The sequence below is a fragment of the Pomacea canaliculata genome, linkage group LG7 (genome assembly GCF_003073045.1).
Source record: "Pomacea canaliculata isolate SZHN2017 linkage group LG7, ASM307304v1, whole genome shotgun sequence".
Lineage (NCBI taxonomy): Eukaryota > Metazoa > Mollusca > Gastropoda > Architaenioglossa > Ampullariidae > Pomacea > Pomacea canaliculata.
The window spans coordinates 24,050,453-24,078,436 of NC_037596.1; the positions used below are offsets into that span (position 1 = coordinate 24,050,453).

At 36.7% G+C, this 27,984-nt stretch overlaps 1 protein-coding gene across 2 annotated transcripts; it reads left to right on the top strand.

The window, feature by feature from the left end:
• Positions 1-41: 41 nt before the first annotated feature.
• On the top strand, positions 42-27,983 carry LOC112568130 (monocarboxylate transporter 5-like). 2 transcript variants are annotated; one of them, XM_025245246.1, is made up of 8 exons: positions 42-199; positions 18,114-18,432; positions 19,897-20,040; positions 20,633-20,888; positions 21,119-22,053; positions 22,237-22,506; positions 22,831-22,956; positions 23,435-27,983. In XM_025245246.1, exons 2-8 carry the CDS (start codon positions 18,144-18,146, stop codon positions 23,629-23,631), a joined length of 2,217 nt encoding a protein of 738 aa, XP_025101031.1. In that variant the 5' UTR covers positions 42-199; positions 18,114-18,143; the 3' UTR covers positions 23,632-27,983. The 2 variants fall into 2 exon arrangements, with proteins under 2 accessions (XP_025101031.1, XP_025101032.1); XM_025245247.1 differs by lacking the exon at positions 42-199 and adding an exon at positions 5,298-6,386.
• The last annotated feature ends 1 nt before the right edge of the window (position 27,984 follows it).

Sequence of the window (27,984 nt, forward strand, 5' to 3'; positions counted from 1 at the left end):
TCGTAGTTGAGAATGCCTTCCCCTCCCTCTTCTACATCCGGGCCTTTTCCGAAATCAGCTGTTCCTGGGCGAACGCGTTTAGGAGAGGAGGTGGTGTGAACGGGATAACTTACGAACAGGAGAGAAAAGGACTCTGAAATAACCGTAAAGTGGGCATTTCAAGGAAGAAGATAATCAGACATTTTTAATCACTACTGTGGTGAGTATTTTTCAACCAGATCATCGCGATTTTCGGGACTTTTACATTGTTCTTGCCGCTTTCTAAAAACCCTTTCGACGCCACACTTGGTTTTCAAGGTCGCTGTTGGGGTGTGGGGGGAGAGAGAGAGACCAGGTCGGGATGACTTTGATAGGTTTGATTTCGGATTAGCCGGTTCAAAGACTTTAAGTAATATTGGTGAGTGTGATGATGGCGGATCTTTTCGTGGTGTTGTGCAACGTTTTGTCTGATTTGACCGGTAAATCGAAGGTTCCGAACCGTCGCAGTTGCTGACGACAAAGGAACGCTTAAAATATACTTGGCCTATATAAGGCGATGAATTATTCATGAGGCTTCTTGACGATCATTAATGCAATGATTGGGGACAGCACTGGGTGTAGATTAATAAAGAATCGAAAATCATTAAATATTTGTCCAAATAGTGTCATTCTCTAAGAACTGTATCTGATTTCTGCTTCAACAGCACGAAGTGTATGTGTATTCAGCTCTCACTGCATTCAAGCATTTTGTTGTTCACACATAGTGCACATACAACGTTAATTAACACGTTATTTCTTTATATTTAGGGTCTTTTTTTTTACTTTGTGGTTATGCGGACCTTACAGCTGACATTCCAAATTATAGCTACAAATTACAGCTTTAAAAAAGATCGCGCTATAAAATTCTCATTCATATTGTCGCATTTGATTTTTATTACTTTCATTCGAGTGGAAGATTAAAAAAATTATAAAAATTCGATGCCATCAAGTTCTGCTGATGCAAGAAGGTGAAACAACGACAATATCCGGTTGCCTGGGAAACCATTGAACGGGTTTGGATGTGATCCGCTGAACAAAGAGATTTGGTAGTGGGAATAGAGTCCAAGCATGATGCGTCATCGAATTTTTTTTTACGGTCTGTACCACCATTTGTTCCGCTTGCATTCTTTATGTGCAATAATCATGCTGTAAAACTATTGGAGTACTTGTTTTATTATGGGGAGAAAAATAATTGGTTTCTGGAAACTATTTAGCACTGTTATTTTTAATAATTTTGTTGAAAAGGAGTAAAAATGGGACCAAATTATATTTTATCTAAATTTTGATTTTTTTTAATTTATACGAGAAGAAAGTATTTTTATTTAGTCAAGTCAGTAATTGAGAAGAAAGGTTAGCTTTTTTTTTAAAGCGAAAAATCAGTTGTTTTTCTTATTTTTATATATATATATACACTTTGATGTTTATAATAAAAAACTTTGAATATCAGAATGTGCCATTCTTTCATTGGGTAATCAAATGTTTAAAAGATTTGCTTTAACAGGTATTTTCAGGTGTTGTAACTGTTTTAACTTTTTATTTTAAAAGTGCTTGCATCTTTAGACCATTTTATGAGCATTTTACATTTTTAGAGGATTTATGCAAATTCAACTCTTTTGGGGGGTGGGTAGGAAATAATGGAATTATACTGTGGTAATCAGTAATTAACAAAATTTAATTGCAGCAGTTCATTCTTAATTATTAAAGGAACAGTAATAGCATTGTCAGATTCTGTTTTTCTACCATTTTGCTGGAAATTGAAACAAATCTAAACAGTGTAAGGTTTATTCTTATTACCTTAAAGAGCGTAGACAAAAATATTTTCGTATTTCTTGACATGCTGGAGAAAACTGCCTGCGTAACAAAATAAACTTTCTGATACTATGAGTGATAGAGCCATTGTTTGCGCACAAGCTGCACAAAAGAGCCTCAGATCATATAGGAGATTTGATAAGTAGATTTCGAAAATATTTGGCATTGCAAGTAAAAAATGGTAAAAGGTCAGAAATCTCATTAAATTTTGTATATAAACCAAATATGTAAAAGCTGTTTAATTAAAGTAGGTTTATGGTATGTGCAATCATTAATGTGGAACATTGATGGCTGCCCTTTTTTCTGCAAATGATATCTTAAAAATCCCAATAATCTGAGGTCATCAGAAAAAGCCCAGATTTTTAACCTGAGGTCTGAATTTAAGCATCAGTTTTAACAGGGGGTCTAGAACCCATTGTGTTTTACAAGAAGGGAAGCGGACAGAGAAGGTACATCTATACTGGACAAAGATGCAAGGTCTAGGATAAGGGAGACAACAGCTGCAAATCCTTAGATAAACTTGAATATCCCAGAGACAATTGCTGCAAAGGGTCAAGTATACGGTTATTTCTGGTGTTTGTGTACAAGTTTTGCAGTTCACAAAGGGATATAAATGAGAAACAATAGTAAGGAGTATTGAAAAGAGTGGTCTAGACCCACTTTTGGGGCCATGGGGGTGGGGCTAGGGAGTTGGTAATTTTGGTTTGGTTGGCTTTGTAGGGTCTTGTGCTTTATTTTCGGTAATAACTAAAAAATTAATGAAAGATAAAGGCTGTTCCCTAATATTTTAGTTTTTGGTGTGCCAGGTGTTGAGACTGTAACTGTGTCAGGGTCATCTCTATGTAATGGTAGCACCCAACTCCCCATTGCTGTCTTATTCAATTACCTATTCAGTTGTTGGGATAACTAGGGTTAGTTCTCTGAACCACTTAGATATGATATTTAGATATGCATAAAAATACGAACAGCAGGTTTCTAGGTTATGACAAGTGTACGTCCATCCTTCATATTGTGAACAAAAGGTTATTTTCTTTCAGCACAAGTGCCTCTAGATAGAAGTGAACTTTGCAAATGTCTTGACTTTATTTCTATGTTGTATGTTAACAGTCAAATATTCCAAAAGAAAATTAACCCTCTTTAGTGAAGTAGTTTTCAGACAAATATAAAGTCATTTTCAAGCAGAGCTTCAATTAGTCTAATTTTGCAAAGAAAGAAAAGAAATAGTTAAAGGAGTCTTTATATTGAATGATGGGACAAACAAGTGGAAAAAACCTACCCTGAAAATGGCAGATGAAATGACCCCATGAAATGTTAGATATGGAGTTGATGTCATGGACACAGAGTGCAAGGGTCTACCCCTTGTGCAGCACGTAGACACCATATCTGTCTGTGGATACCACAACATATGCTAAGAGGAGTGCACTTAACCCATACTTGCCAGCTGATATCCCATTTTCAGATTTTTCGGCTGTATGTTGAAACACTAACCTGTAAACTTGTGGGCTAAACTATGTAAAAGGTAAAGGATAAATTACTGGTTGATTAGCTTGATAGATTTTTGCAGTGTACCATTCAGTTACAAAAATAATAAAATGCTAATATGTACAGCCAAAATACACCATGGTAGGCAAAGAAAGTAAAAATTTGTAACAAACACAAAATCTTGTGAAAACAGTTCGTTGAAATGTAGCTCTGCATTGTAACCATGATAAACATTTAGTTGCGTGCTCTGAATTTCCCTAGAATTTCATGATTTGAGATGATCGCAAACGTTCTGCTGACTTGTTTAGCTTTGCTTTTTAGTATCTCTTCTTCGTTTAGTTTTCCAGGCATGAATTTAGCTTGTTGACCGGAGTAGACAGGTTCTTTTAATAGTTTGCTATAATCTGTTTAAACTGCAAAATTATTGATCAGTTCACACATTCTGGTTTGTGATATTGAATTACAACTGTTTCTGTGATATCATAACACTGTTACTGCTGCTATTACATGTCTTAAGTTCTCAACCTATCTGCATCTTCTGAAAGGTGAATGATATTGTGACTAAGCCATTATTATTTGATATTTATTGGATCTCATATGAAAAGCTTACTTATACTGACTTACTATCATTTCGTATGGTAGGTTGTTGGCTCTGTGGTACTAATAAAATATGTGACATTTGAGTCATCATATAAAAACAAGTCAAGACTTCATACAGTCACACAAACACATAAAACACATGCATGCATAATTGTTTCTCAGGTGTGTGTAAGAACATGACTGGACTTATTGATAAATAAAAGTACATCAGTCTTAGTATCGCACATTATCATGGGTCAGATTTGTGTTCTCAGTATTCAACGTTCTCTTTCCATCTACCCCACCCAAGGCTGTGGAATACCAGCCATTAAACTGCTAGGGGTTAAATACACTTCATAAAAGTCTTTGTTTTTTTGTTTTTTTAAATGTCTTTTGATAAGTGTGGAATTATGATAAACTGAAATGCCAAGCTGAAGAAACCAAAATTTTAGTGTATTATCATTATTTTCAGATGAAAGAAGCAAAATATATAGTCTATATATAGAAAGGTTTCAAATCAGGAAAAAAGAAGAGAATTTAAATTTTTCTTCATTGGCTTTAATTGTAGTTGCAGATACTGACCATATTTCATCTGGCATAATGTTAAACCAGTGGTTCTTAACCGGGGTTCGATCGAACCCTAGGGGTTCGGTGAGTCGGTCTCAGGGGTTCGGTGGAGCCTCCGCCACTGAGGTCAAGACACACCCGCAATTCGTGATGACACTAAAGAAGGGTTCGGTGAATGTGCATATGAAACTTGTGGGTTCGGTACCTCAAACAAGGTTAAGAACCACTGTGTTAAACAAAGAAAAAACACTTCAGATATGCACCTGTGAGTGCTAGGTTGATTCAATGTTTAATTTTTGTGAAATGTCAAGAAACTGCTTGGGTCACTTCAGTGTGTGCATGCACATATTTAGACATTTGTTGAAATCATCAGTAATGTTTATATCTTACTTTCAGGCTTCTATTGTGTTCACTTTTTTGGTTGACTTTTTAACAAAGACATACAAGTTGTTGCACTTTTTGGGTTCCAGACCTCCCAGCCTTTACCCCACCATTAGACGTTCTCAAAAAAATTCTTGAAGATAAAAAAATATGCACTTTGTTGGCTGTTAAACGATTTTACAATTTAAACGACCTTAAAAGTAATGTCAGGTGCATTCATCGCACCACCACAGCATGATAACATGACGTCAGTACGAGTTGTCGCTGGCTGGTGTTTCGCGAGAGTTATCATCCTTTGACCAACTTCATGGCTGGCGTGGTCTTTGTAGACACATTCGAGAAGACTTTGGCGAGCGAACCAGGCCACGATCGCTCAGATGTGAGATAACTTTAAAAGCTTTTTTTTTTTAGGTTTACTTTAGTGAAGTGACTAAGAGTTTGGTGAGAGGGTGAAAAAGTTTGAAGGCAGCAGTCTGACAGCATGATAGTATCGTCGCGCCCTCGCTTGACACTAACCACGAGCTCGCGCGCGCGCGTGGCTGCGAAATGCGGTCGCTCGCTGGACGGACGGATGGATTCTGAGATCTCGAGCCCGATAACCACGTAGGATTTTCTACGCAGTTGCTAAGCGCGCGGCGTCTTCTCCCTGCAGCAGACGACCGTTTGACTTACCTTTGCGAGGAACAGCAAAGTGTAAGTGCTGCGTTGTGCATAGTAGTAGCAAAAGAGGGGTGGGGAGCCACCTAGCTGCATAACCTCCACAAAAAACCCTTACTCCTACCTCAAGGATGGTAATAACTCAATAATTCTCGAGAACCAGCGACCCATCAGGTGCAGAATTGGCGATCCCAGTCCCACGTGACAGAGCCATTGCATTTTGAGCCCTTTGAGGATCAGGTACTACGTGATGCTGGGCAGGTGGTGCCTATTGCCTAACCTGCCAGTTTCAGAGCAATGCTTAAAATTAAAAACAAAAGTTGCATTGAAATTGCACCTTTCGGACTATTTCTGAATTGTTTTTTTCCATTTGCTGTTTCGCAATGTTGATGGAAAATTGCCCGTTTTTATGATACTGTGTATTACAAAAACGTCAATTAAAAAAAGTGTTTCGGTGCATTGGAAAGATAATCAGGAGGCGCTGTGGCAGTAGGTGGAATAATCGAATCGGAAATGATTTTGCAGACCAGACCGTGTTAAAAAAAAATCATATCAGCAAAGTGCACATTTGATTGACAGGATTATTTTCAACTGTGCGAAGAAGTTTTTTTTTAAGGGTGGAAATAAAACAGCGTAAAAGGTGTCTAGAAGGAGTCTCCGTTTCAGAGGAAATATTATCTCCGTTTGCAAAGTTCTGTAGTCCGACACTGGAGTAACAGCAAGGTTATGTAAGCAGTACTACGAGGGTTTTGTCGAGACGTGCGCAAGCTGCAGCATACCAGAACGGTGGGTCGAGCAGGATGTGTGTGACAACCTTTTATAGGCTCGTCATCTGAAAATAAAATTCTGACCAACAGTCGAATGAAAACACTGAATGAGTTCTTCGAAATACGGTTAGTATCATAAGCATCCCCAGCAGCAAAGGAATATTGGCTACAGGTGGGGCACATGTCTTGAGTATCCGGGGGCCATGTGGCAAAATGGCGTCCGACCCATAGCGAAAGTGAAACCGGGCCGTAACAACGGGGTCATGTCGGTTTTACCTGTGAAACAAGCGTGGGACGCTTCTCTCCCCCTTGTGACCGCTAGTCAACCCTGATGGCTCATGGGTACGTCCCATCTTTTTTTTTTTTATATATCCCACTATTTATATCTTCAGATTATTGGTATTTTTAGGGATTTCGGCATATCCTGATTTACATATTTCTAAATCAAGACATGCCAAAATTCCTAAAAAAATACCAATATCAAATGGATTAATAATTTGTGTATTTTGCAATAATTATATATATATAACAAGCAGCAAAAGAGTGCACAAAAGTGCAAAATGTTATAAAAAAAACAAACAAACATGATTTGTTATTTATTGGCGTTTATTGAGGTAAAATAAGGACAAAAAGCAAACTAAAAAAATTTTTTTTAATATAAAATTTTTTTTAAAGCATTGTCTCATTTGTATACATAAACAATTTATCATTTATCAAGGTAAAAATATTATCACAAATAAGGATAAAAAGCAAACTAATAAAAAAATAATGTTAAAAATATACAATTTTTTTTAAAGCATTGTCTCATTTGTATACATAAACAATTTATCATTTATCAAGGTAAAAATGTTATCATAAATAAGGATAAAAAGCAAACTGATAAAAAAAAATAATTTTAAAAATATATAAAATTTTTTTAAAGCATTGTCTGTTTGCATACATAAAAGATGTTTCCTCTTGATATATTAATGCAACATTCGTTATTTAATTATAAGTTGTAGAACGATGCAAAACCATGTATCCATTGACAAAACAATTAAAATTAAATTGCAGTTTCCTTAACACTAATTACATTTTCCCAAAGAAAAGGTTCAAAGATCTATGACAATATATCAAATGATAAGTATGAACTGAATTGCTGTCAAAAAAGAGTGATGCTTTAATAGACATTTCTAAAAATAAATCAAAGTCATGAAATTAACTATAAAAGGTTCTAGGTTGGATTGCAGCTTATGGTATTAACTACAATCTTTTAAAACAGATTAAAATTTTAAATTGCACCTTTATCACTAAGAAAAGGAAACCATCAAACACATGTTTGAAACACAATTATGTTCAAGAATTTTAGAAGGTATTAGAAAAGAACTGTAAACATATAAATGATTCTGAATTTACCACAACACATCTCTTATTGGATCGGGTGAAAATATCCTCATTGATAAATTAATGGTTAGAGTAAATAATAATCACAGCACAGTTTTATATAATTATATAAATCCAGATTTAGTATATGCAGGTTTATGTACAAGAATTTTACAACTGTAGGTAGAAAGTTGCACAGCTTTACTTGTCCACCACCCCAGAACAATTAACTGACGTATAGGCTGTGCTCAACCCTTTCCCTTCTGCCATTCTCTTGATCCCTAGCACCAGCTAACCAAGTTGATGCATGCAAGTCAGCATCCGTAGCTTCAGGATAACTTTTTCTTGCAGCATCTAAAAATAGAACAAATATAAGAATATGAGGTCTGCATAAAAAAGTAATCACTTAATTGTAGGTTACTGACCCTAAAATCCAGAATATAATGTGAAACAAAAAGAGGTACAAGCAAATTATACTGATATGTAAAGTGGCATAAAAATTTAAAGCGTTATAAACAGAAAGGAACTACAAGTGGAACTGCATTTGAATTTCAGTTAGAATTTCTATAGGCAGAAAAACTCTGGAAATTCTAATTTCAAAAACAATCCCAATACATGGGAACTGTAAAGATGTCTATAAACTGTCATTTTAATTCCTTTCTACACAGTGTTAACCAGCTGATTAAAGGACTACAGTCACTAGAAATTGCGTAAACATGTGTCCATATTTTATTTTGGCAATGTAATTCAATCACAATAAAATGAGGTAGGGACAGTTCTCCAGGCCTGATTTATCTTCCTGTCATGTTTTTTTTTTTATGACTCATGAAAATTCTTGTCTGCACCTAGCAGAGTCAAAGGTTAAGGTTCATAACTAAAAGATAAAGAAACAATCCAAACAGTCCTATTTTATGACAGGCATGTATTAATGTACCGTATACACACACACACAGAGTCAAATATTTAAATCCTTACCCTGAACTGTTTGTAAAATGAAGGGGTGGTTCTTGAGTCCCATTGAAGTTGTAAGATCAGGCCAACTCAGTTGAAAATAGCACAGATAGAATGCCCCTCACTACATGCTTTAATGTGAAGCCCGACGCATCACCGAATGGCATTCCTGAAAACAGACAAAAATAAATACACATCATTTAAAAAAAAATTGCAGTGGGCAACATTATAATACCTGTTATGACAACTAGTATTTAAAGACACCCCCCCCAAAAAAAAAGACAGCAACAATTCAGGAAGTTTCATACAACCAAGCAAAAGTGGGTACAGAAAATTTACTATCTGCTCTAATCAATGCCACCATAACAATGCCTTTATTACTTTTTAGTACTGCAAACATGTCATTAGTTTTATACAATGAATGGTATGGTATGGAAACCTTTAAAGGGAATCAGATAAAAAGATTTGACTCCTCCTACTAACAAATCAGAATAAAGCACATACCAAGCATGTCCTTTTTTATGGGTCTGTCTTCATATCTCCCTCAAGACTCTCTACATCTTCTGCTGATTGTTAAGCGAGACTGGAACCCCTCTGGCAGATTTCCCGTGTCATTTGCCTTTCCTGTTCTTGTTCCTCCATCCATGTAAACATCCTTTTAAGGTTGTTTGTATCATTCTTCATCTCTTCCAGAAGAGACAGTTGTTGCATCCCAACTTTCTCTAGTTTAGTTCTAACCTAAGAACACAATAGCAGAAAACATGTAAAATAATGATCTTTTCTAGCTTTGCTATAGTTCACAATGCCTGGAAAATACCATTAATTTTGGTTAATCTTTACCATTTGTCATATCTATCTGATATGTGATCCATATTTGTTTCAAATTTTTTCACTATGGCAAAAGGCTGGGATTTTCCGCTTCCAGTTTAACTCATAAAAGCACTGTTCATAACTCTTGGCCAAGGGTAAGAAGAAAAAAAAGCTAAAATGATTATAAACAAAATGGCTTTAAATTACCTTCCAAGGGGTTATGGGTCTTTATGCTGGCAGGCTGAAAACCAGACAATGGAATCGGAAGGCGCTGGGGGTGTGAAGGCAAAGGTGAAACAGTCCTTTTTTGAAAGCTGCTACTTGGGACACCCTTGAGATGGTGCCAACCACTAGTGGCAAAGAGTATGGCAATGGTGGTGGACATTGCTGCATAACTGAATGGTCAGCATATAGTGATTCCTCGGCATCCTTCTCTCCTTCGCTGTTAGCTGTGCATCCCTGTGTCAAATGAATACATTTGCATAAACTTTTTTCAGCTTAGTACATTTAAAACTGTCAGCTGCTGATAGGTTGTTAAAATTTTTTTAAAGAACATTTTATTGTTATTGTACAAAACTTGTTTATCACTGTATGCTATTTTACCAGAAAGAGGACACAGCCTTGTGTCCCTACATGATGTCCACCAAAAAAAATTCCCTAAAATTAAGCAGAGGAAATGAAAACAGACCGAAATCTAATCGGAGTTATCCGTATCCTTTTTGGTTGAGTGGGAGCATTTTTGTCATCACTCTCCACCTCCGACATTTTTGTCCCTTGCAGATTCAGCTAGATTCTTGGTAGTTACCTGCATGGAAATAAATATAGAAGGCAAATAAGATTTCACAAATCAAGATCAAAAGTATAATAATAACACACTCTTATAGTGCAGCATCACAACAAAAGCTACACTATCTGTGGTGTAATGACTGTGTTCAAACAGTTCAGGTATTATCTTTTTCTCCTTCCTTAAATCTGCAGCACACAATAACATAGAAGTCATTTTGACCATTAATGGTCACATGCTTCATAAATTTTCTTTCTGCACAAGGATTATGAATATTATGAATCAAAAAGTAAATTGCACTTACTTAATGACTTGTGCAGGAGAACTGGAAGCATAGGACATGAGGAATCAGCTTTATAGCTCTAATTAATGAAGCTTGCATCTGGTTCAATAGATTGTAGTGGGAAGTTGCACACCCTGTGACCACTTTCATCTTAAAATGCCAGCAGCCAGCTATCTAGAATAACAGTAAAATAAATTATTGACCATTATGCAGTTATTATGATTTGTTGTTGAAAAAGACCATTAAAGTTGTCTGAAATGATACTTCCAGTCACAATCAGTTGTCAATGGGCTATCTATATAAGTTTTTTTTTGGTTCACCACTGGGAACACAATCCTTATGCTGCTCTTTGACAAATATTCTTAATTAGCTGCTGCAGTGGAAAGTTTGGTGTTTGAAAAAGTCGTTTAAGCTAGCCTAAAAAATATAAAATTGAGAGGCAGAGTTAAGAGTCCAAAGGACCAAATCTGTCAACATTATCAGCAATATGTGACAAAGCAAGTACATTTTACACCAAAAATCCTTTACCATACAAACACTGCTTCTTGAACAAATAAACATGAAAGGTTATGAGCCTAATAATCAGCATAGTTCACACACAGCCCAGGACTTGCAAGACAAAAAAAAAAACAAACCCACAATAAATAAGAGAAAAAAATATTATACTGCCCGAAGAAACCTGGCATTTTAACGCTATCGTACCAGTAAACAGACGGAACTGTCGAAGCTCTGTTACGTTCCACTTTCGTAATCGCAATTTGAGGAAATTCTGACAGCTCCAAATTCTCTCCATTGCTAACGGCTAAAGAATTATCAAATGCAAGCGTTCAGAACTGCTGAGCACGATTTCTACCTCTGTCTGGAAAACTTGTGCATTTATTGCGTTAATGTGTACTCTTAATCTTTTTTCTCTTAGAATGATATTCTGCATTAAATTTGGACATTTCTGTAGTTAAAATCTCAATAACTATGTTAATATAGAGTATAAAAATTATACGTACTGTTATCGAAGCGTCGAACACATGTATCAGTATAGAAATTGACCGCTTGAGAAGCTTTTCTGTTGGGAAAAGTGTAGACTCACACATTTGAAAATGGCGGCTTTGCCTGCACGCATGTGGTCGTATGTAGCATGCCATGGCGAAGAGTCATTGCCATTGTTAGGGGTCACGACCCTATATGTGGGCATGATCTCCCACACTCTGTTTTCGCCTCGGCGAGCGTGGAGCTTGGCTTATGTGCGCATGCGCTGACAGCGGCATGCAAGACGAGTCAAGCATTGCGATAGATTGACCCCCTGTATCACAGTCGGATCAAGACAAACTTGGTGGACCCCTTGAGCTTATGGTTTCCGATGCTGCTAGGGATACTCTACAAGTTATTCGTACTGTTAAAAAGAATTTCAGAGGTTTTCCTAATAAGTCATAATGATGACTTAAGACAGCACAGCGTACGTGGTCACCGGGCGAGTAGTTTATATATAACATAATTTATGACCCAAATTAATTTGGAAATTTTTTTATTGTGACAGAAAAAGAGCATTATCTCCAACATTTTTTATTTAAGAACAGGATGGTTAATGTTTATGCATTTGTCAGCCATTTTAACATAAGAATATAGGTGCAACTTGAAAAATTTGGATTGTTTTGATTACTCTTCACATAGATTTCAGGTCTCACCATTTAAGACAAAATATGAAAGCAAATATTTTTATTACTGGTTTTAGATGTTAGTAATGTTCATAAAAATTCCAGACCTACTAGGATTGCTGCCACTGATGATTATACCATTTTCTTGAGACTATGGATCAGGGTCAACATAAAGATAATAATATGTGTACCGTGATGAGTTCTTTTTTTCTGTAACTTTGATATAAAAAATAATCTCAATATGTTTACCTGGGGAGTAGGGGATAGTGGAGAGGGAAATGTCCAAAAAACCTAATTAATTTTAATTCATTCAACATTGGTAGTTTATTTCGTATTTCTGACTGCTGTTTTGAGTTATTATAGAGTGTCAAAAGAACAAACGGCATTTGTAGTTGGAAGCAGGACCCACTTTGTTAGTCATTTGTCTAAAACCCCTTGATTTGTATAAATTGGAAGCACTAGTATGTCATGTGTAATCCAAGGTTTACAGTTTTGCTACTTGTGTCACTGTTTTCATCATGTGTCAGATTAGAAAATATATAAACATCAAAAGCTTATGTCCACCATTTTAGTTAAACAATATATTTTTAATATTAAAAGTTCATTGACATCGGTCTACATATCTCTGCATTAGAGTTAAAAAAAAATAACCAGGATTATTTTGGGCAGAATTTGTTATGTCATCTCATTTCTTATCTTGACAAGCAGATCATATTGCAAAAGGCTGGTTGTAGGGAGGAGGTGAAGGCAGGGGAGGTAATCTTTTATGCAAATGTCTGCAACATCTGTCACTTAGCAATGGAAAAAAATAGCATGTGAAGATCCTAGTAGCCTACTTCAGAGGAGTGTAATGCGTTTTTGTAGCTTGAAGGTGGTAAAGTAATCAGATGAGGTTGAAGCTGACACTACCTGCAGTGAAAACTGCCTTAGTGGCCTAGATAAAATGTAGGTTAACTGTCCTGGAAAAAGCCCATCATGTATTTTACAAGGCATTTATTTTTTTAAAGGCAAAAATAAGACAACTCCTGGGGAGTGTTTGTAAAGAGGGCTAACATTGGCTTTCCAGAGATTGAAAGATAAAAGTTTTGCAGCTGCACTTGTAGGCCTCTTATACAGTGATTGTTGTGATGTAATTTTTGGGGCTACGGTGAGCATGCAATGAGCTCTTTTTGCTTTTGAGACCAGATCCTGTTAATATTATATCTCTGTGTGTATTTAAAAAAAATTCTCAGAATGCATTCAGCCTGCTTTTGGTGGGGTAAAGTACTGCATAAATAATCTTTATTATTATTTACATCATTATTGTTATTTATGTACTTGTGCCTGATGCAAAAATCTACAAAAGTGGATGGAAACATGTCATAACATTAATTCTTTTTTTTTAAAATGATTACTTTGAAAAGAATTGATACGTGGGAAGTAATATGTTGACAAAAAGTGCTCTTTTGAAGTTGTTTCTGTATGTAGCTCTTAGAATGATGATTGCATGGTACGGTTAAGTCTTTACAGCTCTGTGAAAATTGTATAGCTGAAAAACCACATTTACTGCACGAATAAGCACAGAACTCCAAAGTGTAAAGAGATAATCATGGTTGAGTAGGTGCCAAGATTAATTACACCAGATACATTTGCTGCCATGAAAAAATTGATGGTGATAACTTGATTGATGTGAGGCTTCCATGTGTAGCTTGAGAAAGATCTTGGAAGTAATGTTATGCTGTCCTATAATAATTAAGATTTCACATTTATGTCTATCAGAAGATTATTATCTTTAAAATTTTATCCTATTGAAACTTCTTAAAATATAAGGTGGGGAAAAATTAAGGTATTTACTTAGTTCCGAATAAGAATAGATTTCAAGGTTATAGCTCTGTAGAAAATTTGTTTTTTAATGCAGTAGCTCCCTTTCGACAATGGAGAGTCCTACAGTCATTTTAAACAAGTTTTTTTACAGTAATTATACCTGAGGAAATTTTTTTTAAATGGCTGTAGGTATATCCATTTGTCTGCAGGAAATGGGCATTTTCAGATGTCTGGATGAAAATTGGAAAGTAGTTGGTAGGTTGAACATGATGGTCCATTTGATGGGTCAAGGGAGAGCAGTGGGGCAGAATTATCCCTTCACCTTAGTTTTCAGCAACATGATCCATGCACATTGCGAAGAGTTTCATCATGTTACTGTTTTTTTTTCTATATTTTTGTCTGTCTCTTGCAGATATTTTTTGCATGATTCAGATTTTCTTTGCAGAACTGAAACTAGTGCAGTGTAGATAATTGGTGTAACTTCCAAATAGCAGTTCAACAGCATGCACAGTTATTTATGTCTTGGTAGAAAGGGAAAAAAATGACTAAGGAGAAAAGGACTGTATTGCAGTAACATGGCTGGTGTTTTGTACATGGAGCTGTGGTCCTTTTATTTCCCTGACCTTTATTTTTTTCTTTGCACTACATTTTAGTGAAGAGTCAAGGACTATGCCAGGGTGAAGGAGAATAGAGAGAAGGTTAAAAAAAAAAGAGGATATGTACAAGTGGCTGTTAGTGTTACAAAGTGATAAAACCAGTTTAGTTTTAAGAACCTGTGCTGAACAGTAAGAAATAAGAAATCTATTAATCCTATGAAAGGTCCCACCCACCCACCATCCAAAGCACCCTCAGCACGTATCACATAATGATAGGGCATGTAGTCAAAATATACTACTAGTCATGGCCAGTACTAAACGAATAAAAAAAGACAGACTACACCTGTAGTTTGAGCCCAAGGACATTGACTACAACTGTTGTTTAAATTCTATGATGCTAAGATAGATTATTTCCTTGCTCATATAATGACATGCACACCAATCCTGCATATTTGTACTACCAATTGATTGGGAGAAGGGCATAGTTTGATGATAGAAATGTAGAATTTTGTCTTTTTTTATGCCGATCATTGTACTGTTCTCTCTAAACATCTTTCAGCATCTAATGCTTTCTCTGTCACACGCACATATGTAAAAAGTCATAGTTGCCAAGAATTCTTTTAGTTTGATAATACTTGTAAATTTTGAATTAGCAATATGAAAAAAGTGAGAAGAAAATGAGAAGGAAGAATCTGTTAATATGAAACACCAGATCCAGCCAGGAGATGCGAGACACATGCCATGATTTTGTTAGATTAATTGGCCTGCTGCTATTTTTTGCCATATTCTCAGATTAGTAATAGTTTCCCAAGATGAAGAAACCAAAGAAGAATGCTGATAACAGTGTCACATTTCTTCCTGATGCAATGAAATTGCATCACTTTTTCTAGTCACAGCTGCCCAGCAGCACGAGCAGAACTGTTGACCTGAAGATTTGACCTGCACCACAGAAGAGTTATCTTTCTGCACTAATTATGCTGAATGATTTTCTTATGTTCTTTTGGGTGTTTTTTTCCCCCTGTACATGTGTGTGTACTTAACACTCTTCTAGTCATCATGCCAAAACAATGGAATCACCGTACCCATGTAGGGTTTTTGGATGAGAAGAATAGCAGTTAACACTGGGCTGCTTATAAGTCGGTCTGTTGCATGGGTCTGGGAATGACTGATTAAAGCAGAGTACAAGTGTTGCACAACAGACAGGTTTCACCTACCTAATGTTCTGATCAGATTTGTTTTTTTTTTCTTTTTGGCTCAGATAAGTGTGTACCAGCATGTTAATGACTTGCTAATTAAAAAAAAAAAAAATCAAGATATGCATAGATTGAAAACAGGCATGGCTGTCAAGATGAGCAGTATCTAGATTTGTCAGATAGCATAAAATTTGATAACCTTCCAACGGGTCAGTTAGGTCACCTTGTGCAACTGGTGGTCCATGGGTCAGTTTACAGGGTCATAGGTCATAGCTTATCAAAACACCTGGGATCATCTTGCTATTTCATCTGGCACTTTCAAGTGACAGTGTACATAGGCGTTTTGAGAAAAAGGTTGCGAGGGTGGCATTTATGCTACAGTGAAATGTCACTCACTAAGGTGCATTCAGTTGCTACACGAAGTGCATCAGTTGGTAGACTACGGTGGGGTCACTATTCTGACTGGGTGGCAGTTGTAGAGTGGGGTCTTTGGTAATGTTTCAAAAAAGGCTTGTATCAAAAGGAAGGCATCAAAGCAATACAATGATAATGTTAGAAACATTAGATTGGAAGCGACATGATCAGCCCCTATTTAGTTTTGCCCCAACCTTGTCACTATTATTGGACACTCGTGTTTTAAACCCTTTAACCTTCATCGAGGATAGGACAACACTTGTATCTCTTCAGTGTTGGTTTAACAACATTAAAACTAGGATCATTGCTGATATAATCTTTTTATTTGTTTCATAAATGAGGTGGATTCAGACTAATTAACTTTGCATTTGCCTCTCTGGGTTAGAGATTGTAGTGACGAGTAAGTAATTTGTAATTGCCAGACAGTTAATGACATACAGCCGTTTTGGCACTGTGCCATGGATTACTATGTAGTCATTGGATGTCACAAAAAAGGTCAAGGAAGTCTTTTTTTTTAATCAAATAAAGACAGGTGAATCCATTTTTTTATGTTTAATGTTTGCAGTCTGTAGTCTCATTTTTGTAAATGATGATTTTGATTAAAACAATTGAGTGAGATGACTTGTATAACAAACTAAACTTGACCGTGTAAGCAACACCTGGGAAACTGCTGTTTTGATGCCAGTCTTTTGAAATATTGAATGTGAGACGGGAGGGAGAAAAAGTGCCCCTGCTAATGCACATGGATTGATAACAAATGCCTAAAAAAAAATCAACCTCTTGCTTTCTGTTTCTGTGCTAGTGGCGCACTGAAGTGTCTTGTTATTTTTATTAGAAGGGTTTGAGGTTTTGTGTTGCTGGCAGGGCTATTACTCCTGCACAATACAGTCCCAGTTGTTCACCCCAGGTCCTATTCAGTAATATCTGGGGCTTGCTTGCTTGAAAGCTGACTCTATGTCCTATGTAGCTCTGTGTGCTGCTCTCCCCTTTGAGCTGCCCTGGTGTTGGGTGTCCCCTCTTTCCATAACTTGTCAGGATTAAGATGAAACTACTTAGGTTGCTCTGCAATGAGCAGACAGCAGGGGCTGTAAAATCTAGTTTTCGGACACTTCACCTTGGTGGCATTTAATAAGTATCTCTTAAAAGAAGTGATGCACTGCAGATCTTATTTTATAAATGGTTCACGAAGTATGGGTTTCTTATTTGTTACATTCCATACTTTTAAGTAATTATAAATTTTTAACACTACTTGTGTACATGTATCCCTGAGTGGAGTCTTACATGCACACATTTGGCTATAGGTTACAATGACCCTGTTGATTTGTTGATCGCATTGATGATATACATCGAGTCATATTGAATTTTCTAATATCCATCCATACATTTTTATCATGCACTTGTTTTGCCAGAGGTGTCATCTGCATGCTGACTGTTTATGCTGCTCATATGTTTGACTGTTGGTCTGTAGTTTTTCGGGTACAGGGCATTGTTCACCTCCACATGGGGAAGTGAACTCTACAAGTTACTATTATTATAGTCATGAAAAGTATCTTTATGGACTAGTTTGTTAAATTACCACTGGGAAAGCAAACAAAGCTTTATTAGTGCTGCCAGGATTGATTTATTGTACACTAGCTTTTAAAGTTAAAATATATTGCATCCCTTTGAATGTTGCATTTATTTATTTTGGTCACTTGCAGGGCATTGTGATAGTTGTAGATCTTCTGAACAGAGAGAGTAAATTTTAGAAGTGCTGCCTCCATATTTTACTGATCATTCTGTTTCTTTTTTCTGAGTCTTTATTATTAAACATTTTTCACAATGGCAAAATGTGACTGTTTTCCCTCAGGAAGTGAGTGTCCCATAAGATAAGATAAGACTTTATTTGTCCCAGAGGGCAATTCTGTTAATTCATGTTAATTCATGGCTTGGATTTAAAAAAATTCTAAGTGAGGTATGTTACATTGCTTATTGAAGTAAGCAACACATTTATGTTTACTTATTTCAGAAAATACCATGTGAATTACACACCACAGTAATGGGTCGTGATAAAAGAAGACGAGAAGCGAGTCCTGAGGAGCTGAAAAAGATTGCCCAAGCTAAGGCTGAGGCAGATGAGAGAGATGCTGAGAGAGATGCAGAGGCATTGCCTGATGGTGGCTGGGGTTGGATGGTGGTCCTTGCCTCCCTGATCTGCAACATCATCGTGGATGGCATTTGCTATTCATTTGGTGTTTTTAAGACTGAGTACATGGAAGCATTTAAAACCACAAATGAACAGGTTGGCTGGGTGGGATCTTTGCTAGCAGGATGTTACCTTACCATTGGTGAGTAGCCCTGCTTAATCCATTATATTTATTTTTAAAATATGAATGGCTAATTATGCAGATTATAAAGTGCAAATTAAAAAGGAAAGGTTTCCGGAATGTTGGCTAAAATTACGAAGTTATGCATATGAGCAAACGTGCATGTGTTTGTGTACACTTTTACTGTATTTTTATTTTTTGCCTTCATATGCATGTCAGGGGCTTTGTCTAAAACCAGCAAAGTGAAAAATACTGCAGCATTCCAAACCTTGAAGAAAAAAGCAAGATACAAACGTTAGTTAGGCACTTAATCATAAAGAATTTAGCAGGAAACATGCACAGTTGCTGCACATAATGTTGTCAAGCATTCTATGCATGTTAAAAGCAAACACATTCTGCACTAGATATTACAGCTGTCACTTGTGCCAAGGACTTGTTAAAAAAAAAATTCTGCTATTCTGTTTCTAAAGTTTGATCTTATATATTTCTGTTTCCTGGAATTGTTCAGAAAGTGCTAGATAACATCTGCTGCTTGTCAGTAAAGATTGTATTCCTTCTTCAAACTTGCCTTTGGCTGGACATAACAAGGAAGCAGTATCTACCCTCTGTTACGCTTTATCCTCTTTTTAAGTTTCCTTGCCCTGCTTTTATCAGTACTGTTGAAATAAGTATGTTCTTATGATAACCAACAAGATTAATGCTTTATGTTGGAGAGATACAGTTTTGTGAGAAATCATTGCTTCATTGATGTGTTTGTGAGAGTAGAAACCTCTGGTCAACATGACCGCCAATGGCTGGGGTTAGAGGAATGTAAAACCTTTAATGATTAAATCATTAAGAGCTTGAAACCCTAACAGATTGGACTGGGTGCCTGAAAACCACATGCATTCTATCACAATTTGCTTGTTTCTAGAGTTTTGTAGATATTGTCTGTATACCTTAGTTATAGGTGACTAGTTTTTTTGGTCAGTAAATTCATTTGTAATTAGATAGACTTAACCACAAGTGACTAGAACATATTATTTTACATTTTACCATCATAGTAGGACAAAAGGGGATGTTGGATTTTGCAATTTACTTTTCTTTTATTATAAACAATTTATAATATGAATAATTGACTGGTAGAATAAAACATATAGTACCTTTATAGGTTATCACATGCATTTTGTAAAAACTACATATTTTTTACAATACCAGATCAGATGTCAGAAACTTTAATATCTCTGTATCTCTGCAAGTATCAAAAGTATAAAGAAACTGAAAGTGAGCAGTTTGAATTTTCGTAAGCCATAAATGTATAGCTGTATATGATCTGAAATTGGATTCTTTGGATAGTTGACAAAGTTAAAGTATTTAATGGCTGTGCCAGATAACTGGGGTTCCAACTATCTCCAACCATTCTGCAGCAAAGGTTGCCATAGATGAGTTTTCTTTTTTTAATAAAAAAGAGAGAATTGGTTGTCAATTTTTAACTTTTTATTGTAGGACCACTGGTGAGCACTCTGGCAGAGAGATATGGCAGCCGGAAAGTAACTATGGTAGGTGCTGTGATTGCAAGTGTTGGCTTTATTCTCAGCACGCAAGCTAGAAGCAATGAAATGCTCATTGCCACCTTTGGTGTAATTGGAGGTGAGTCTGACTCTGTGCATAGTGCATTGTCTTTACATTAGTGAATAAAACAAGTTACTTTCTTGTAATATAGTTTATGCTTGTGTTGTAATGACAGTGGTGTTGTGAAACTAGAAAATGATAAAATAGATCTCAGGAGTACATTTCAGAGTTTAACAGTAGTTATTTATTCCATTTTAGTTCTGGCTATGAACAAACACTCACAACAAAATTGACTTCTTAGGAATAGGGTCTCTCAAGAACAAAACACAAGTTTATGTATGTTTTTATGTTTAACTCATTTACCATTGAAACTAATCCTGTAACAGATTCATCCTTTTGAAAACAGGAAAACTGAACACTGCCAGATAAAAGGGTGCATGCATACACTGTCATCTACATATTTATCATGTTTTCCGTGTCAGCAAGATGAATATTTGGCTATCTTGGTGCTCTATTTGAAAGATGTGATAAACTTAAATACTAGCAAAATCAAGCAGGTGCCATAGGCTGTACATTTTACAGTTCAGAGAAAGGCTAGGTTACAGAAACATGGCATTAAAGAAAACTCTCTTCTTCTTGTACTTATCATTGTTTTATGTCCTTTACACAGGTATTGGCTTTGGAATGATTTACCTCCCTGCCATTGTGACTGTTGGACACTGGTTTGATAAGAAAAGGGCATTTGCAACAGGTCTAGCCGTTTGTGGTACAGGCATTGGAACATTCCTATTTCCTCCTCTAGCTAAAAGGCTTATTGATGAATATGACTGGAGAGGTGCTCACCTTATTTTGGCTGGAATCGTATTGAACTGTGCTGTCTGCGGCGCCTTATTCAAGCCAGTGGACAAAGCCAGGCTAAAACGAAAGTACGTGTACCAAGAGGGAGGGGGTTTTAAACAAAAAGAGAAATATTTTCATAGACCAAAGAACAGCTAAAAGCTTGGAAAATGACTAACTGCCTTGAAAAATGCTAGTTTGTGACTGTGGTCACATTTGTTGTTACAGACTTTTATTTCTCAAGGATGCACATAGAAGAAGGTAAAATAAGAATATTAACAGACTGATCATTTGGTTGCATTTTATTTTTTTCCAACAGACCATGTCATCAGTCACAAGTAGAGATTCAGAGAGGTGCCATTATGAAAGCCATGATTGAAGAAAAGAAGCGGCAGCGCACTATCTCTAATGGCTCACTTGACAACTGCATCATCACGAAGGACAACCGCCTTATCAAGATTGATCCAGTTCTGTTTGAGTGCAAGAGGAACAACTCCTTCATTGCTCGGTTCAAGCGTTCACTGGGTTTCAGCTCGCAGAGTCTGAATAAAAGCAAGACTAGCTTGGCAACATGTGGCATTCCCAGCATCGTAATTGATGCAGTCAACGAGGCTCGGAAAGAAAGCAACGGGAGCCGACTGTCTCCAATTTATAGGCCAAGTTCCAAGGCCTCAAGCGAGATGGAGCCCACAGAGGAATGCAGGATGGATGGCAAACTTGATTCCCCAAACAGCAGTGCTTCAAACGACAGTGGTGTGTGCACAGATGCTCAGAAAATGTCATCAGAAAATTCTGTTTCGCTTGACTTGCTTCTGAGCATTGCACAAAATGAGAAGAATGACCAGCGTGCAATAAACATTAGTAGCTTCCACTCTGTCAACAATCCCATCATTTTCACGGGAGCTTCTGGGATACCTGGCCTAGATGCAAGCATCATCAGTGTACAGGTGTTGAATGGACCCATCAGTGGGAGCTGCCCCAGCATGCACCACCCTACCTCTCACAGGTCACTGGAAGATGCATGCTACACCAATCCTGCTGCCTCGTCTGCATCCTTTGTTGGTGGCTCATTACTGAGCATTCCGCAGAACGTCAGCCAGTGCAGCATTGAGAGCATGGCATCACAGCTGCGCCGGGAGAGTCAACACACCTGCAAAAAACTGCTGTACACCATGCGAGACATGTTTGAGTTTCAACTCTTACGCAGCCCTCTCTTTGCTTTGCTTGTCATTGCCAGCATTTTAACGTTGTTTGGTGAGTTGTAAATAGTACAGTCTGATTTTTTTTTTGTTTTTTGTTTTGGATCTGTATTTTTACCCTGGCACATTTAAGAGGTAAATGCTTAAAAAAAGATACTTAAAAAAATTTAAGTAGGATTTTACAGCTTTTGTGCTGTCTTTCTCAGGACCTTCCTAATAATTAATTATTTCTTTTCAGCTTTCTTCATCCCTTTCTTCTACATAACTTTCAAGGCAACAGAGCTTGGGTTTGATGATGTGGAGTCTATCTTCCTTTTGTCTCTTATTGGTATTACCAACACTATTGGCCGCATCATCTCAGGCTGGATTGCTGACAGGCCCTGGACCAATCCACTCCATCTTAACAATGGAGCCCTAATTGTGGCAGGCATAGGAACACTACTTGTGGGGTTTTGTGAGTCCTACACCCTATTGTGTATCTATGCTGCTGTCTTTGGCGTATGTGTAGGTGAGTCTTTGGTTTCCCTTTCTGTGTACTAAGCAAAAGTTGAAGGCACTTTGTGCAACTGTTTTGTATATATTGATGATTAATATCATAGTTGCAATTATTTGCATGATAATGACTGCTTTTCATGCAGCAAGAAAGTAAAATGGACCCTTTTTTTTTTTCAAAATTGCTGCAATAAATTTTCTCTCCAGCTCCTTTATTATAGTAATTGTATCCTACTGAGATTGTCAGTGATAACTGATGTAATACTAGTCAAATTATCTGTTCCCAAAACCATTTTGCTTCCTCATTTTACGGAAAGAGTTGTTTTTTTAATTTTTGCAGCTGTGTTTGTGTCCCTGCGGTCTATTCTCTTAGTGGAACTTCTGGGCCTCGAGATGCTGACAAAATCTTTTGGAATTCTGATTCTTTTCCAAGGTATTGCAACAATGGTGGGAGCACCTGTTGCAGGTGAGCTTGTTAATGGATGGCATAGTTAGCTTGCCAGTTTTCGTAAGTCCATAGGGCAGTCCCGTGGCACAACGGTTAGAGCATGTCACCAGTACAGCGAGGGTTGGCTGTCCTGGGTTCAGCTCTTGTCCTGGGCATGCTGTTTGCAGGGCTGGTGATGATGTAGCCTTAGTTGCTGGCTTGGTGTAAAACACCAGTCTTCCCCTACCGTCCCCAAGTCCATAACACAACACTGTGTGTAGGCCACATGCAGACATTGTTTTAATTTTTGAAAATTTAAGCAGTTGAAAAATGAAAGATAATGCGACAGTTTTAAATATTGCTTACAATATTATGAACTGAAATATTTTGCCCACCCACTTCCCTTTTACTTTTGTTACGTGTTGCATTTATTTGTTGAATAATTTTATGATGCCAGATTTTTTTCTACGAGGCAAAACACTGATGGCTAATGGCAACTGTTCTTTGTTTGAAACAGGTCGTTTGCTGGACACAACCCAATCTGTCAATGGCTGTTTTTATTTGGCTGGAGGTCTCTTACTGCTCTCGGGTCTTCTTGGTATACCTCTGCGCTGCTTGAAGAACAGAGAGAAAGGAAAGATTGCTCATACACATCCAGAGGAAATGGCCATCAGAGAGACCCTAAAAATTGAGGAAGTGGATCTTGACAACTGAAGTCCAAAAAGCAGGCCAGTACTGGAAGCTACAATGATAATTAACCCCTCTGTGTGCCCTGGGAAGGGCAGTTTTAGACCATGCCTATTAAGAGTACAGATAGCCCCGCTGGCGGAGTGACGTTGCAAGAAATGTGCATTAGCTTGGAGATTCTGCGAAACAAGGGAGACAATTTGATATAGCAACATGGAAGCAGGTCGTGGGCATTGCTTAGATTTCTTGAAAAAGCCTGTTCTCAGCATGTGAAGTAAAGGCATAAATGAACTTGTCATTTTATTTCTTATGGTGTAATATATTTGTCTCCATCATTGTTGTGTAGCTTGGCTATACAATATTGCAAAAACAAACCTAGCCTTATGTATCTGGACGTGTGCATTACATGTTAAAGAGTTGGCAATACTGTTTAAACTGAATAATGTCAAGGTGGTTGATTTGGGATGTAGACTTGAATAAGATTTAATAAGACTGAAAATGACTTGTGTCTAAGTCACTGTTCAAAACATTGAGAGTGCCTGCATTTGTGCACCTGCAATTATGAATAAATGTGGGAGGATATAAGCCACCCCAAATTCACTAAATGTGATGGAATAATCTCTTTAATAAAGTAACAATTCATGTTCAGCTAATGATATGTGCATATACGCGTGTGAGGTTCATGATGAGTTTGGTGATACAATCTCTTGTTTTGCGGTTAATGAGGAATGATGCAGATAATGTGCATAAATGTTTGAAAAGCTTGTGTATGAATCCTGTTTGTAAATTTTGTAATGGTATGTTGTAAGAAAGTATGTGCTTAAAGATCTTTAGGGAATCTGCATACTGTTCATTGTTAAGAAGTCAGTGACAAAGATTGTTCTTGCTGTATTGGATTGAAGTGTTGATACTTTTATTTTTCAAAATATTTTGATGAATGCGTATGTGTGTGTGCATGCATGTGTTCATGCAGACATATGTGTTGTCAGGTATCTGTTTTGAACAAGATAAGTGCTGTTTAAGTATGTCTATAAACTATCTAAGATGCTTCTGTTTGAAACTTGCATATAGCAAACTTAAACAGGCAAACATTACACATTATAACTCTGATTGATTTTCTGTATCATAAAAAGGCATTTCTTTGAATGTTGTGAAAAGAATTTAAAATTTATGTGCCAGGAAAAGAAAAAGGTTTTTGAAATGTGAATATGACGGTAAGGCAAATATGTGGATAGTGTGTATGTTAATAGGGATGTATGTTAGATTTTATGCCAGAATATATATATATGCTTGTTTTCCAGTTAACTTACACATTTGTCAAAAATGATTCCTTAATTCTTTTTCAGCACTGCTTGCTTAGTTTTTTCACCTTTCCACTTCATGGCATTTCATGTTTAACCACTTTTCACACTTTCTCCTATGGCATTTTTGTTGTCCAGTGTACGCCTCCTTTTATAGGGCAGTCAAAAAGTATTGAAGTCAGAAAGTATTTGTGTCAAACTGTTCACTTTGTTTTTGGAACTAGGGGCTGGTATACCTTTTTAAGTGCCTCTTTAATGTACATAAAACAAGGTATTGACACCACAGACATCAGGTATGGTGTCTTGTGCTTGTATGCATGTAATTCTCACTTCATTCATTTTAAGTCTTTTACCTGAGCTTGCGTGATAGGTACTGTAGCAGGAAGAGTAATGAGCTTACCTGTTCTGTTTGGGTGGGATGTGCTTGTTAATGATCTTTGGAAGCAGAAAACTAGCAACAAATTTTACAGATCAATTGATAAATCTTTGCATTCTACTCAGATGTCACAGGCACGAGAGCTTGGACATGGGAAAGAGTTCGAGCAGAGGATTAGAACAGGAAAGATCACAGGGTTAAACTTGGGTGGTGTGGGGGGAACAGAAGGGGAGAAAAAGAAATTGCAATAAATGTGTTGCAAATGCTTTGCTGGATCTCTTGATAAAAGAGGTGTGAGGAATATTATGAACTGTGTGTGACATATTTTATGGAAAAAAAACACATGGTTTTGCATTTGTATATGCTCTCAGGACCCAGATGTTCGTGCCTTGATGAAATTGTAGAAAAGAGAAGGTTCCCTTGCCCCCAGGTTCAGTGCTTAGTTACTGTCCTTTGAAATGTTGTCATTGCTGAGTTTATATTGGAAGAAAAAGTCTGCCAAAATATTTTTATGTCCATGCATTCTTGTTTTATTTTTATTGGACTCCATGATGAATGACCTTTTGTAAGAGGTTTGAAAGATAAACATTTTTTTCTTCTTTTATTTTAGCCAACTTGTGTTTATAGTGCTTTTGACCTCCAAGCAGGAAGGTGGTTGATTACTACAGAATAAAGTATGTCAAGGGAAATAAAAGGCTGAATAGTTAACTGCTAATAAAATTAAAGATTACAAGCTGGAAGAGATATGCCTGTGTCCATTCATCGTGTATAGCTTGCTGTTACAGACTTTGCTCCAGATATTTGATGGCAAGTGGAGCTGACAAAAAAGGAAAAAAAATGGCATCTTTCTGTCTGTGCGTGAGACGTTATATGTTGTGAGCCCTGATTTTTTTATGAGTGGGGAAGGGCTTTGTGCAAGATAAGGAAAGTGTGTATGTCTGTGTGTATAATTGTGATTGATGGTGGCACCACTATACAGTTGTTGAAGCTACGCATGCCAGCCGTTTTGATGTTTGGGAAACCATTTCAGACTGAGGATGTTTTTGAAATGCACAGACACCTTTCGATTCTGTTAATTCAAATTACATTTTTTAATAACTATGAAAAGATGTCTTCTGAATTCTGGTTAGAATTATTGAAGATTTAACTTCAGTCTATAGTTGTAGAAAAATTTTTATATGATAATTAAGATCAGATATTTAACAATTACTGAGTCTAGTCTTTATAAATATGAACCATCATGGATTTATTGGGATGGTTGTTTGCTTGTTCAGACAAGCAATCCTGACCCAGTAGTAAAATCTAAAAAAGCACATTTTAAACAGGCATCTTTTGGGTTGTTATGACCAGTTCTAGTCCATTGTGAGATGCAAGTCTGCAAATATTATGTAGAATGTTAAGAAGAGCTGCCTGCAAGTTAAGAGGAAACTTGGATTGCAAAGAATACTTTTCCTTGTCTTGCAGTTAAAGAACAAAAAAAGAATGATGTCTGTTTTGTCATACAAGAATTTTTCTTTTTTAATGTTTTTATCCTCTGAAGCATTTTATTTTTATGGAAAGGATGAATGGAGCATTGCATCTGGGATGTGTGGTTTATGAACAGAGTAACAGAGTATATGGCAGTGTAGGATAAAAGCTGCAAAAAGTAAACATCCACCCGACTTTTTATATTTTTCCTTTTTTGATAATAAAATGGGAATCTGTTTTACAAAGCATTGTGGTAAAATTAATGTAGATGGGCATTGTGACTAGAATATTAAGTGAAGTTTTGCAGAAAAAGAAAATCTCCCTCCCCCCCACCTCCAATCACCACCACCACCCAGTCGACTGAAACACATCTTGGAAAGAGTACAGTGTTTATGGGCCTTAATTCAAGTGGGTTAGTCAAGAACAAGTAATGGCAAGGGACAAAATTTGGTATACATAAATAAAATGTGGAAAATAAGCATAAAGTCCTAAGTTATATTTTTTTAAGAAACAATCTGAAAACTAAATTTTTAAATGTTCTGGTTGTAAAGTGTATTTAGAGCTTTACACGTGACAGTTTTAAATATGCTGCATTTTTATTAACTTAGCAGCATGGTTGGCATTTGAATTGAAAAACCTGAAATCGAATTTTATCAATAGGTTCGTAATAATGTGCAAAAAGTAATGAATGCACCCAATTGATTTGTTTTTAAAATCCTTATGAATATTGTTTAGGTTGGTCAGCATTGGAGAAAGGTATTAAGCCTTATAGGTTGGTACAGTGGATTTGAGGAAACTTTTTAATGAACTATACTTGTCTCAGAAAATGAGACTTTTGGTGCAGGGCTATAAACTTTATAAAATGACAATGCCACAAATACTTCATGGTGTTTTGACCTAGAAAGTAACCAGCATGTTCCATTGCTACAAAGATAAATGTTACATCAACACATCTGTGTGCATGTTTCTGTCAACACTGTGATGTGGACTAGCGTTCCCACCAGAAGTAGCAGGTGGATCCTCATTACAAAGTCGAGACTTTCATTGTTTCTCTCTTGTTTTGCATCAGTTGCGGAACTTTTGCTGGGAGAGATGCCTGAAATGTTTCTGTAGTCCTTAGAAAGTTGATGTAGATATTCACTGACATTGTGAAAGGCTGTTGATGAATTTCTTTTACTTGATCTGCGACTTTTATACAGCGGAAAATAATGGAAATAAAGGTCGTGGAATTTGCAG

Bases quoted from the DNA above. Each gene is read 5' to 3' on its own strand.
- LOC112568130 (XM_025245246.1), top strand. From the start codon at position 18,144: ATGGGTCGTGATAAAAGAAGACGAGAAGCGAGTCCTGAGGAGCTGAAA. The intron at 20,041-20,632 runs GTGAGTCTGACT...TCCTTTACACAG, and splicing joins CACCTTTGGTGTAATTGGAG to GTATTGGCTTTGGAATGATT. The intron at 20,889-21,118 runs GTACGTGTACCA...TTTTTCCAACAG, and splicing joins AAAGCCAGGCTAAAACGAAA to ACCATGTCATCAGTCACAAG.